General features: G+C 38.2%; 1 protein-coding gene across 1 annotated transcript in view; it reads left to right on the top strand.

The window, feature by feature from the left end:
- LOC124622681 (fibrillin-2-like) overlaps window positions 1-13,702 on the top strand; it is a 631,069-nt gene that overhangs the window by 439,122 nt on the left and 178,245 nt on the right. The window contains 6 exon segments of the mRNA XM_047148470.1: window positions 3,856-4,049; window positions 6,949-7,083; window positions 9,236-9,413; window positions 9,510-9,623; window positions 9,719-9,853; window positions 10,783-11,000. Coding sequence (XP_047004426.1) covers window positions 3,856-4,049; window positions 6,949-7,083; window positions 9,236-9,413; window positions 9,510-9,623; window positions 9,719-9,853; window positions 10,783-11,000 — 974 coding nt within the window.

Below are 13,702 nucleotides of genomic sequence, written 5' to 3'. Positions count from 1 at the left end.
CCCCTAAAAGGTGATGACTCCATCATTATCATCCCAGCATATATGTACCACAGGGGTACTTGACTAGCAGGAGTGTGTTAGTGAAGGTCTACGCCAGCTGTCTGACACCTCCACATACAGCATCTGCCTTCAAGATCCCATCCCTGTGGTACAAGCTGACCTGCAGTCCATCCCTAAAATCTCAGGTCCCTCACAAGGACAAGCACCTCAATCCATAGAACTTCTTACCCCACCCAAATCATGCACCCCCACATTTTACCTTCTTCCTAATATCCACAAATCCAATCATCCTGGCCATCTTATAGTTGATGGGTTCAAAGCACTCACCAAATGTACATCTGCTTTAGTTGATCAGCACCTGCAACCCATAGTACAAAGACTTCCTGCCTGTATTAGAGACACCAACCAATTCCTAGATTGTCTGAAACCCGTGCCCATCCCATTCCCACTACACACCTTGCTTGTCACCATTGAGTTCTCTCTCTACACCAACATCCCCCACATACATGGTGTGTCTGCTGCTGAACATTTCTTTAGTCAATGCCCACCTCATTCCAGACCTATGTCATCCTTCCTGCTCATCTTAACCAATTTTATACTTACCAAAAGTACTTAAATTTGATGGGCAGACATACAAATAGACCAGGCATAGAGCCATGCGAACGACGATGGCTCCTGCCTACACCAATCTCTTCATGGGTTGTTTGGAGGGGGCTTTCCTGGGATCCATAAGCTTTCAGCCCCTAGTTTCGTTTAGACATCTTTGCCGTATGGACTCACGTTGAGGTTGACCTGTTAAAACTCATGGACTCTCTAAATATCTTCTACCAATTAAATTTCACATGGTCCTATTCTGAATCCTGTGCCGTTTTTCTTGATGTTTATCTCATCCTCGTCAAAAGCCAGCTACACACTTCTTTCCACATTAAACCCATTAACAAACAACAGTACTTATACTTTGACTGTTGCTATCCTGTGCTCATCACATTCCCTCCAGTGCAGCCCTGGCATTCAAGGCAAATGTATTTGTTCAGATGAAGACTCTTTACAGCAATACACCACCATTCTCACCTCAGCCATCATTGGACGTAATTATCCCACTAGCCTAATTCTAAAGCAGGTTTCCTGGGCCATCTCATCGAATCCTAGTACTGCTGATCCTCCAAAAAACAACTTTGGTGCACACTTCTTGTCACTTAGTATTATCCTGGTCTTGAATGTATTAATCAGCTACTTCGACAAGGCCATAAAATCCTAAAATCATGCCCTAAAATGAGACCCATCATGTCCGAAATTTTGCCCACCACACCTAGAATAGAGAGTCACAAAGCTTTATAATACTTCTAATTTAACAAAGCAGAAGCAATGGATAACATTCCTGTGGAATTCATTAAGTCATTGTACAAAGTTGCAATCAATGACTCCTCGAGTTTGTGTAGAAGATCTGTGAGACTGGAAATATACCATCAGAATTTTAGAACAATATGATTTACACAATCCCACAGACAGCAATGGCACATAAATGCAAGAATATCACACAATTAGTTGACAACTCGTGCATCCAAGTTGCTAAGTTCAAAGATATGATTCTGTATAATATAAAGAAGAATGGAAAAGAAAATTGAGGAATTGCTGAATGGTGATATGTTGGACTTAGGAAAGGTAAAAGCACCAGAGAGGCAGTTCTGATATTGGATTTGATAATTGAAGCAACCCACTTTCGTAGGATTTATTATCTTAGAAAAAGCCATCAAGAGGGTAAAACAGTGTAAGATGTTTGAAATTCTCGGAAAAGTAGATATAAACTGTAGGTGAAGATGGGAAATACAAGGTGTGCAAAAGAATCGAGAGGGAACAATAAGACTGGAACATCAAGAGAAAAGTGGTCAGATTTAAAAGGGTGTAAGACCTGTACATCGAAGAAGCTATGACCGACATAGAAAGAAAAGTTAAGAACAGGCATTTAAAGTCAGTGTGAATGAATATAAATGATAATTTATAATTGCTGATGACATTGCTGTCCTCAGTGAAAGTGAGGAACAATTACTGGACATGTTGAACAGAAGAACAGTCTGATGAACACAGAACATAGATTGAGAGTAAACCAAAACCAGCTGTAAGCGGGGTTCTTCCCTATCATCATGCCTTTCAACAGCTGTGGTTGCCCAGAATATAAAACAGTTTGTGGTAAACCAAAAAAGACAAAAGTATTCAGGAGATGCTGGAATGAGATTAACAATAAACTTAACGTCAAACTTGGTGACACCAAGTAGATGAAGTGAAGTAATTCTGTCACATTGATAATGAAATAATGGATAACAGATGAATCAAGTATATAAGAAGCAGACTTGCACAGACAAAGAGGGAACTCCCCACTAAAAGAAGTGTACTGACATGAAACATAGGCCTTAATTCGAGGAATAATTTTTTGTGAATGTCTATTTGGAGTGCTGCAGTGTATGGAACTGAATTGCTGACTGTGCAAAAACCAGAAAAAAAGAGGATTGAAGCATTTGAGATGTGGTATTGTTGAAAAATATTGAAAATTAAGTGGACTGATAAGGTAAGAAATGAGGTGGTTTCCTGCAGATTCAGTGAGGAAAGGTATATTTGAAAATTACTGGAAGAAAAGACACAGTGCTACCAGAGGGAGTGGCAGAGGGTAGAAATCATATTGGATAGAGATTCGAATGTGTCCAACAAGTAGTGGAAGACTTTTGGTGTAACTGCTGCACTGTGATGGAGAGACTGGCAGCAAACCAGTCAGAAGACTGACAACAGAAATAAAAAGCAAAGCAAGCTGGATAGCTTATTAAGAAGTTCCAAGGACCACAATTAATTGGTTCTTACATGTTCATGGTAATTGACAACACTCCTTTGGAATATCTCTTCTTTACGATTTTGAACATTCAGTTCATACACTTCCCTCCGGTACTTTGTCTGACTGACTCCCAGATTTTCCAGAACTGTTGTATTTTTATTGCTATTGTGATTAATACTCCATGTACAATAATTAATGTGCAAATCTTATTTTTGAAATGGGCAAAAGGTACTGAATGTGATGAAACATTTAGTACTGAGTATAACACTGATGTGTTAGTTACTGTTGCAGTTCTTAGGTGTTTTGTAGTTTTCATAGTTTATGTTATGGTTTCCACACAGTGAGTCTGTAAATTTCTTAGTGTAATGCTTATTCTTTACTGAGTCTTGATTTCTTGTAATGCCAGTAGTTTAATTTGGAGTGAATTGAGCATGTGTGTTTATTGTTTCAGTTTGCCAGCTGATATTCAAAGCCATTACTACTTTTTGTTTAGAATTTTGTCTTTGGGTTTACAAAACAACCTGGCCTACCATTGCATGTTGGTTTAGGCTTCCCACAATACAAAGGCTGGGATGTATCACTTTAGATGAATGATTCACCTCACGGTTTATCACATATGGTGATTTCTTCTTTAGGAGTCAGTAATAGCGTATTGGTTGCTTTATGTATAAATTTTCTTGAGGAGATGCTGATGTAACTACCAAGATTAGAACTGAGTTTGTTGTAATACCAAGATTTGAACTGAGTTTGTGAGATCCAGGTCTCATTATTAATCTGCCACTAATATAATAAAGATGCTGACATGTAACTACCAGTTTTGGTGAGCCCTTAGTATTTCATTTTCGATGTATCCACCATTGCCTGTGAGCACTCTGCTGTCTGCCCTGTGAGGAGAATTCTATTCTCCTTTGTACAGTGCTCTTCCATACTTTCTCTGTGCCCCCTTTTTAGCTCTATTAATAAAAACACACTTACATCCCCATAATTATACAAATAAAAGTAATGATGTGATTCTTGTACACAATTGCCTGCAGATGTGGACGAATGTCAGGAAGATCGTGATGTATGTGAAAACGGCAAGTGCGAAAATACACTGGGATCATTTGCGTGTCGGTGTGAGGAGGGCTATTCTGTGAAGCCAAATGCAGGGCCAGGCTGCACTGATGATGATGAGTGTGAACTTGGATCATATACCTGTGACATCAATGCTGACTGTACCAATACACAGGTTAGACTGTAGAACTGCTTTAGAAGTTACGTGTTGCTCTGTAGCTTGGTAGAAGTGTTCAACATTAATTCAAAATGTACATTTCTTCTAACTAATTCAGTTAGGCTAATAATTTAGGACTACAGACAATAATCAACTAAATAGTAGAGGCATTGAATCATTAACAGACACAGGAACAAAACTGAAAATTTTGCTAAAAACAGTTTTAGTCTTTTTTAGATGCCTGTCAATGACTTAATGCCTGTACTGATCTGTGAGTTATTACCTTCGTACCTAAATTATTGACATTCTACCAGAACTTTCCATTATCTCAGTTTGGTACAAGTACGTATATTTGGAGCCATCAGGTAAATATGGAACAGTCATCTAAAACTGTTCTTGCAGTCTTCAGTCTGAGGTTTGCAAAACAGTTTCCTTTACTGCCAAACAAATCAAATCACACAGGTAAAGGGAAGGCTGTTGGGCAAATGTTAAAAGAGATGCCGAGGCCCATTACTGAAACATATAAGTTATCAATAATTATTAACTTCATTTTCTAAATGGTGAATGACGACATTGTTGAGTAACAATCACATTTTTTTCAGCTGTGCTGTGCAAGGCTTTTTCTAGAATGGTTACTCAAGGGCTACATGCTGATTTTCATCTAATGTTCAAGAAAACTGCCAATCCTCGGCATTTCCCATTGAAAATTAATATTGGTGTAACTGCCCCTTGTTCTCCATTGGATTTTTTCATTAGAGAAACTCCTATGTTTGTATCATTGGAATTGTCATTTACTGTCAATTTCAAAGTAGTGGCAGCATTTGTTTCCCCAATAATGACTTGAAACAAAAAAGTGTACCAATTCACTTGTCATCACTGGGCTAATCCAGGCAAATTAGGTCAGACAAAACTGTTGTGTCTAGTTAATTTCAATTTTGCCAGTGACCATTGATAATAGTGTGCATGTAAGTATGTTTTACATCCATCAAATTATCACATAGGACTATCCTTCGGTCTGTGCTCAAGCCTGTGGTGCACATGGGTCATGGATCATCATACATGTCATATGCTATTCAGCAGTTACAATATGTGTGACAAGAAGTTCCTCATACACCAGTAAGCATGGCAGTCATAAAAAACAGTGTCAGTCTGCTCTGCTTTAATTGTATTTCTGATCGTACATAATGCATTTACTCCTAACCTCACTTTCACAGCAGTTTAGTTTCACGATTTCTGTGGATCTCAATTGTGATCTCTCGCAACGCATTTTCTCGGTAAAACATGTTGACTAATTAAATTATTATTTTTCATATTAAGCTCAAGTTACTATTTTTTTCTTCAAATTGTGAATATGTGCAGGTGGCTCGTGACAGTGGTGTGTCTCCTTGCTGTATAACTGCATTTTCAACAATAATTTGTGTTTCACCACTTATTGGCTACCTTAAGTACTGTCTTTAGTAATACACTTCCATTTGATTATCCCATATACTATTGTGTAACTAGGTTGAGAGAGACTTTACTTCAATAGAGATTTCATCCCTACAAAGGTAGACATACTAACCACCGTACCACCGTGGCAAAGTGGCTTTGCACAACTGCACTGTCTACCCTGGCATGCCTCCCTCAGTCTGAATTCCCATTCATGCCTCAGCCCACTCGGTATCTTCCCTAAACTCCAATAGCTCTGCAGAGGTTCACCAACTGTACTGGGACAGCACCCCACCATTGCAGTTATGCAAAGACACTGTGCCAGGATCGTGTACTGCTTAGCACATCCGCCTAATGAACAGAAGACCCTGCTTTGAATCCTAGTCTTGGTACAAATTCTCATTTGTCACTCCAGTCTGCATATATACATCATAGATGTTTGAGACTTGAAAAGGTCTCTGCAAAAATATAGTTTCATTTGGTTATACTGTCTACACCTGGGTTTCAGGCAGGAGCTCTTTTCATTCAGTGCTGAGCTGCTATTGTAATAATGTTGAAGACAATCTTCAATACTGTTTGAGTTTAGGTGGTACTCCAAGTGAACTTAGGCATTAATGGGAATTTGGAATGTGGAAGGATGTGTGCTAGAGTAGTCCATAGAGTTGTGCAAAGCCATTGTGGCATAGCAGTTAGCATGTCTGCCTAGTGAGCAGGAGACCTGTGGTCAAATCCCAGCCTTGGGACAAATTTTTATTTGTTGCTTCTGTCTTTCTGAATGTGGATAGTCACAAATGTCAAAACAATCCTCCTTAAAATGAGAAAACCATTTTCTTACAATGAGAACTCCATTTTCTAATATCCACAACTCTACTCACTATCTTCAAATCGCAATATGTAATCTCAAATAGCAACAGGGACCTATAGATAAAAAAATGACAATCAGTAGACAAATCCATAGCAACTCGAATACTGACATGCATAGCAAAAACACTACAAACGTATGCCTCAATCTTTTATTTACAGTCAATAATTTCTCCTAACATTTTTTGCAACTCTCTTGTGTAATTCGGACTGAAGTGTCATTTCTTTCTTTGTCGAAGGCTTATAGAGGATTAATTCAGTTTCTAGAATGATATTTTCACTCTCTAGAGTGAAAATTCACTCTGTAGCACAGTATATAGCGTAACAAACTTCCCTGCAGATTACTGTGTACCAAAATGGGACTTGAATCCAGTGCAGGATACCTCTCTTAAAACTGACTCACAGATGACATAGTGGATAAGAGTTTTGAATTTATTTATTTAATAGTACAATAAAACTGGTGTTATTGGACCAGCCCTTAAACTCTCCTACATCTCTTACTCTAATCTACCAGCACAGCACACAGTTTAAATTAAAATATTTCAAGTCACTTAAAAAAATGCACTATGTACTAAGGCATTATATACTGTATCAATTAGTGACTGTTTTCTATTCTTTTCAAATTAAGGGCTCATACATCTGTGAATGCCAGAAAGGATTTACTGGAAATGGTTTTACATGCAGAGATGTGAATGAATGTCTTGTAAACAATGGCGGGTGTGACCAAAATGCGCAGTGTATCAACACAGAGGGTTCATTTAAGGTATGTGCTCCCAAATAAATACTGACTATTCTATTTACCATGGATATTTACTGCTCGTGTGATAAAACAAAACTAATTCGCAAATATTTACCATAAATTACTTTTGTTTGTATTTTGGGGTGACCTTATACATTTATCTTTGGTGCTGAAAGAGTTTTTATATTATTACATAAATAAACGACAGAAATTGAAACTGATTATGCGCACAAACAAAAATTAATTATATCAGCATTTCTTGATAGGCATCTTTGATCCCAGTTGTTGACTCATTTCAAATTAATTTCTAACATCTGTAAGTGATATTTCTCTGTGTTTTGATATACTCTCAAATAGAAATGTAGATCAGTTTAGAGGTGAGCAGAAAAATTAAGACTAAGTCTCTGGCATATTTGAAATGTTCTTCATATCATATTTTAGGCCTATCCTATAACATGATGGACCTACCCAGATAGCTGAGAGTGCTAATGTGCCCACTTCCAGAACACAGATAGGTGATCCAGACCCAGATCCAATCTGCCTCACGGGTTAATGATGAGGGCTGGTGAGCTGGTCAGTGCTTGTATGGTTTCCCTCATCCAACGTGGGTAAATGTTGAGCTAATACCCATCAGGTATACACTTAGAACACATTGTCATACTTGAAAATGAGATTTACACTAGATGCAGACAGATGGGGAATGCAGATTCCTTTCCAGGGGGAGCTGTGTTGTCAGGAATGGCATCGAGCTACCATATTCCACTAGCGCTGTGAAAACTGATGCATAACAATACTAACCTCATAGAGAAATTGGAAAAGGCAAAAAGGAAAAAATATCCTGTTATGTGATTCTCTTTTTTTAACTGGAAAAACTTTTTCTCTCCTCCATCACTTTTTCTTCTTCCTCATTTTTACTTTTTCTTTCTTACAATGCAGACGCTTTTTAATAGGTACAGTTGCTAAACCATATCTTATTACTATTAGTTATTGTTGCCTCAGCTGTGCTCCAGTTCTGACTCTTGATAAGTAATCAGAGTCTGTCCCAAGCATTGTTGACTCATACTAAGTTGGTCAAGAAATAAATGTTGTGAGGTTCACTGAGTGGTACACTGTTGGCTCTCTTTCGAGTTGTACAGCTGTGTTATATTGTAGAATTGATAGACATGGCTATTTTAATTCGCATTACGTATTCTGTGTCAGAACATTTATCATGAGTGTGATATTGAAACTTGTAACTAACTAAACAATTTGTTTTGAAGCACTTTATTCATAATTTAAACCAGTGGGGAGCACTGGAAAAGCAATGAGTTCCAGAGCTGCTATAGCAAGAACAAACACGATTTACAGAACATAGTACATTATTGAGCAACATGTAAGATACAATGAAGTATATGTTGTGCACAGCACTCAACTCATTGACTGGAAAGCAGTAATATAGGTTACAGAATAGGCCAAGCACTCGTTTGCGATCTCATAAATAGTGCTGTTTCCTTGGCGGCTCACCAGAGCGTGACAGTGGGCCGACCCAGGTGTCCTCAATATGTGGGCCTGTGAACTGTATGGATCCCTGAAACCACATGCACCATGAATGAAAGTACATCTAGAGCCATACTATGGTATCAGTTTCACTGTCTGCGGAATAAGGTTTGTTCAGGAAAGTTACCTTACTTTTAAAATAACCGTCATGTGTACTGAGAAATGCAGTACAGTGGTCAAGGCACTGGTGCTCAAATTAGGCTTTGCATGATTTCTATAAATCAGTAAAAGTGAATGCCAGAGTGGTTCATTTGAAAAGGTTGCAGTCAATTTCCTACCGCATCCTTCTTCAGTCTCTGCTTGTTCTTTGTCTCTAATGACTACTTTTTCGTGGGAAAATGAAAGCATAATTTTCCTTCTTTCCTTTTTTGTACAACAAGTAACTCAGAAATAAAGTGAATTAGGACTTCTGTGCATATATAATTTCAAACAAGGTTGGACTGATGAGCATACGGACTTCCCCTTCTCTATTACTGTTCGTATCTCCCACTTATACTGGGATCAAAATTGGGACCAACACTGTATGCAAACCATTGTGGTTGCATAAGAAAATTGAGTAGTATCTAATGAAAATGAGTGTAATGCAATAACATTTCATGTTAATTATTTTGATTAATTCTATATAGTTGTCTGCTTCCAGTGTGTATGTGATGCTGGTTTCCGAGGTAATGGATACACATGCCAAGATGTTGATGAATGTTCAGAGGATTCATCCCTTTGTGAAAATGGGCATTGTCTCAATTATCCCGGTTCATTCCGTTGTGAGTGTGAAATGGGTTTCATGCATCCTGATGAAAGAACAGAACAGTCATGTATTGGTATGTTCTCATGACTTCTGTGCTGTCCATACATTTTAAACTCCCTCATCAAATATATGTAGAGTTATTTCACTGATATGTGATGTAATGTTTCAGATATAAATGAATGTCAGATGTTCAGCAATCTGTGTGTCTTTGGACGCTGTGTGAATATATTTGGAATGTTCCGGTGTGAATGTGATGAAGGCTATGCTTTGGACAATTCAGGAGGTAAGACTAGATCAATCACAAAAATATTTTTAAAAAAATTACGTATAATTACTTTGCAAAGATTTGTCATATTTATTGTACACCATTACTTCCAGGAAACTGCACTGATGTAAATGAATGTGAAAGCCCTCATGCATGTCAGTATGGTACATGTATAAATACGCAAGGCAAATATATCTGCCAGTGTCCACCAAATTATGAACTTGTATCAGGTGGAAATGCTTGTGTGGGTGAGTGTTTAGACTTTTTCTTCTAGTTTTTAAATGGAATATTGTAATCTTCATTCAGTACAAACTTTTTTAGTTTTTAGAATTGTTAGAATTAATTGTTTTGTTTGTAATCATGGTGAAAACTGTTATCAGTCTTTAGCTACTGTGTTATTCGTAACCATTTATCTAAAAATATTATGAGCAAATGTCAGTGAAAAAATGTGTACTAGGCTATGAATTCATCACAATGTGCATGGCAAGGAAAGTTCGTGAGATTAACCCAAAGCATAATCCAGACATCTAGCATAGTTCTTTGATTACCAATCAGTCAGAAACAAGCAAGTGGTATTAGTGCCACTAGACACAAACACTAACAAGTCCACCTTCATGTTGGCCTTTACATTCAAAATCTTCCTCTGGTCATGAGTGCAATGACATCGTGCGGCCACAGTTCTTAGTGGTGCTGAAATCTGTATGTTGATGGAGGTGCCACATCCCATGAAGAAATGTGGCATTCATAATTAGATTGTGATTGTGGTACGTTATACACACTAACACACTTGAAGTGGGGGGGGGGGGGGGGGAACACGCAAATGTATGAATAGAAATATACGTGGTTTGTAAAAAGATGCAGCTCAGATTGTTGCCACTGGTTCTCATTAGGTAAAATAATGTTATCTGTAATGGATTATTCTGTTACAGTGATAATCTGTATAGTAATTGCATGTAATAACAAGTTAGAAAAAAATATTTAATGCAACCTACCTCCTGTAAAATAGTAACATTTAAGTAACTGATTCTTTTCCTGTGCGTTCCCACAATTATTAGTGAGAATGACAAATACGCTTTAGTTACAAGCTCTGATAGTCTTATGTGGAGGATATATGATGATTTTCTCTTATATGTTGCAATTGCATCAATAGTAGACATCTGCTTTGTTACGTTTACAGACCGTCGTGAATCGCGCTGTTATTTATCAGTGGAGGAACTACCGGGAGGACGACAGCGCTGTACACAGGAACTTGGCGAACCAGTAACAAGGGCTACATGCTGCTGTTCGCAAGGTCGAGCTTGGGGACCACGCTGTGAGCTTTGTCCACAGAAAGGGACAGATGAGTACAATCTCCTGTGTCCTGGTGGAGCTGGTTATCGCCCAAATACAGTTACGGTTAGTTAGTTCACATTATATGAGGTTTTTTCCCAAATTTGTCATTCAAAATATACACAGTTGTCATACATTCGCAATGAAGCTAGTGCAGCTGAGGTCAACATTTTTATATTGTGTAATATATGAATACCAGTAAACCCACCATTCTTTAAAGAATCATGTTCCCATGTATAAAACAGATTGAAATGTCTGATTACTTTACAACTGAGTTAACAAAATTTTGAGATCTTGAAAAACTAGAAAAAGTTGAAAGAAGAATTCTATGGAAAAATACTGGGTCCTAAAAGTAATATTAATGCAGAATACAAATTAATATTCAAACAAGAGAGCTCCATTTGAAAATGGAAAAGCTAACATATGTAATGAGGAAAAGAAGACACATATATTGAATGTGTGGTAGCAGACTAACCGAACAGATCCTTAACTTACTAGCACCTACAAATCCAAACCTACATGGCTCACTGAAATTGTCAAAGATGTGAAAAACACTATTTAGTGTTTCTGACCTGATCTTCGAAGTCTCTGGTCACCTCAAAGCTGAAAATTTAAATGAATGTAAGAATGTGTTTGTTCAAGAAACTGTTCAGCACTGTAATCTGAATTGCAATAACACTCACATTTATTCCTTGGAAAGTTCTGTTGTTAGAGTAGGTGACTGCTTTACCTATTACAGAAAAACTGTCAGCACACAGAACCAGATCAGCACCCCCAGTAACCTATCAACAGTTCAGTGAGAAGTTAATTATTTTATTTTAGACACAAAACATAGTTAACATTTACACAAAACAGCCACAGTTCACATTTAGCACTACACTGTAGTTATTTTATTAGAGAAAAATACACTGTGGCACTTCTATTAATTCAGTCCATAATGAGAATCACCATGTCCAACAATAGCTTACTCCAGTGGCAGTGACATAATATAGTTTCTTGTTAATTACCAAACAGTTCAGTTAAAATGTTCATTCATCTGATATACAAATCCACTCAAAAGTTATTAAATATTATTGTTATTGAATTTCGCTGATGTTGGTGAACATATTTTCCCATACAAAATGTGCATAGTGGTGGCATTAGTCAGCACTGGAAGTGCACCCAATGTAGGTCTTAGGTGTAAGCGTTCAAACTGTGAACTGCCAGTTCTGGGTGACGTCCAGACGGGTATAAGAATAAATTGTCATTTTGTAAACTGCATTATGCTTTGAAAATCAGCTTGGTCACATTTCACCGTTTTACATGAACTGCTAGAACTAAGGTGATTTTGGCTGTTAGAAAATTTTACTGGTTAGAAATTAGCAAAAATACTTAGGCGCTACTACTCTTCTGCAACGTTGACCCCCTCCCCCCCCCCCCCCCTCTCTCTCTCTCTCTCTCTCTCCCACTCTCTCTCTCTCTCTCAGATAATGGAACATGTCACTACAAGAAATAATAATAAAGAATCAGAGCAATAATAAATAAAATAAAATGTTTATGAATGTAAAAGTATACAAGACATAAGTTTATGTATTTGCAATCAATGATATAACACAGGAATCAGCTTAATTTTTCAAGCAACTCCTCAACAGAATAGAAGGAGTGATCCATGAGGAATCTCTTCACTTTCTGTGGTAGCTTACTGAAAATAGCAGCATACTGCGCATCTTCTTGCACTAGGGTCAAAGGAGTGCAATCCAAATGCAGATTGGATTTCTGCCTAGTGTTAACTGAGTGAAAGCTGCTAATGATTGGAAACAAGCTGTTATTTTTAACTACAAATGACAGTCAAGAATGCAGTGTGTGTGTGTATATATATATATATATATATATATATATATATATATATATATATATCTAAAAAGAAAGATGATGAAACTTACCAAACAAAAGCGCTGGCAGGTCGATAGACACACAAACAAACACAAACATACACACAAAATTCTAGCTTTCGCAACCAATGGTTGCCTCGTCAGGAAAGAGGGAAGGAGAAGGAAAGATAAAAGGATATGGGTTTTAAGGGAGAGGGTAAGGAGTCATTCCAATCCCGGGAGCGGAAAGACTTACCTTAGGGGGAAAAAAGGACAGGTATACACTCGCACACACACACATATCCATCCACACATACACAGACACAAGCAGACATTTGTTAAGGCAAAGAGTTTGGGCAGAGATGTCAGTCGGGGCAGATGTACAGAGGCAAAGATGAAGTTGAAAGACAGGTGAGGTATGAGCGGCGGCAAATTGAAATTAGAAATTAGCGGAGATTGAGGCCTGGCGGATAGCGAGAAGAAAGGATATGCTGAAGGGCAAGTTCCCATCTCCGGAGTTCTGACAGGTTGGTGTTAGTGGGAAGTATCCAGATAACCCGGACGGTGTAACACTGTGCCAAGATGTGCTGGCCGTGCACCAAGGCATGTTTAGCCACAGGGTGATCCTCATTACCAACAAACACTGTCTGCCTGTGTCCATTCATGCGAATGGACAGTTTGTTGCTGGTCATTCCCACATAGAACGCTTCACAGTGTAGGCAGGTCAGTTGGTAAATCACGTGGGTGCTTTCACACGTGGCTCTGCCTTTGATCGTGTACACCTTCCGGGTTACAGGACTGGAATAGGTGGTGGTGGGAGGGTGCATGGGACAGGTTTTACACCGGGGGCGGTTACAGGGGTAGGAGCCAGAGGGTAGGGAAGGTGGTTTGGGGATTTCATAGGGATGAACTAAGAGG

This window comes from Schistocerca americana, chromosome 7 (assembly GCF_021461395.2).
Source record: "Schistocerca americana isolate TAMUIC-IGC-003095 chromosome 7, iqSchAmer2.1, whole genome shotgun sequence".
Classification (NCBI taxonomy): Eukaryota; Metazoa; Arthropoda; class Insecta; order Orthoptera; family Acrididae; genus Schistocerca; species Schistocerca americana.
This window is presented reverse-complemented; position numbering and strand designations above follow the sequence as displayed.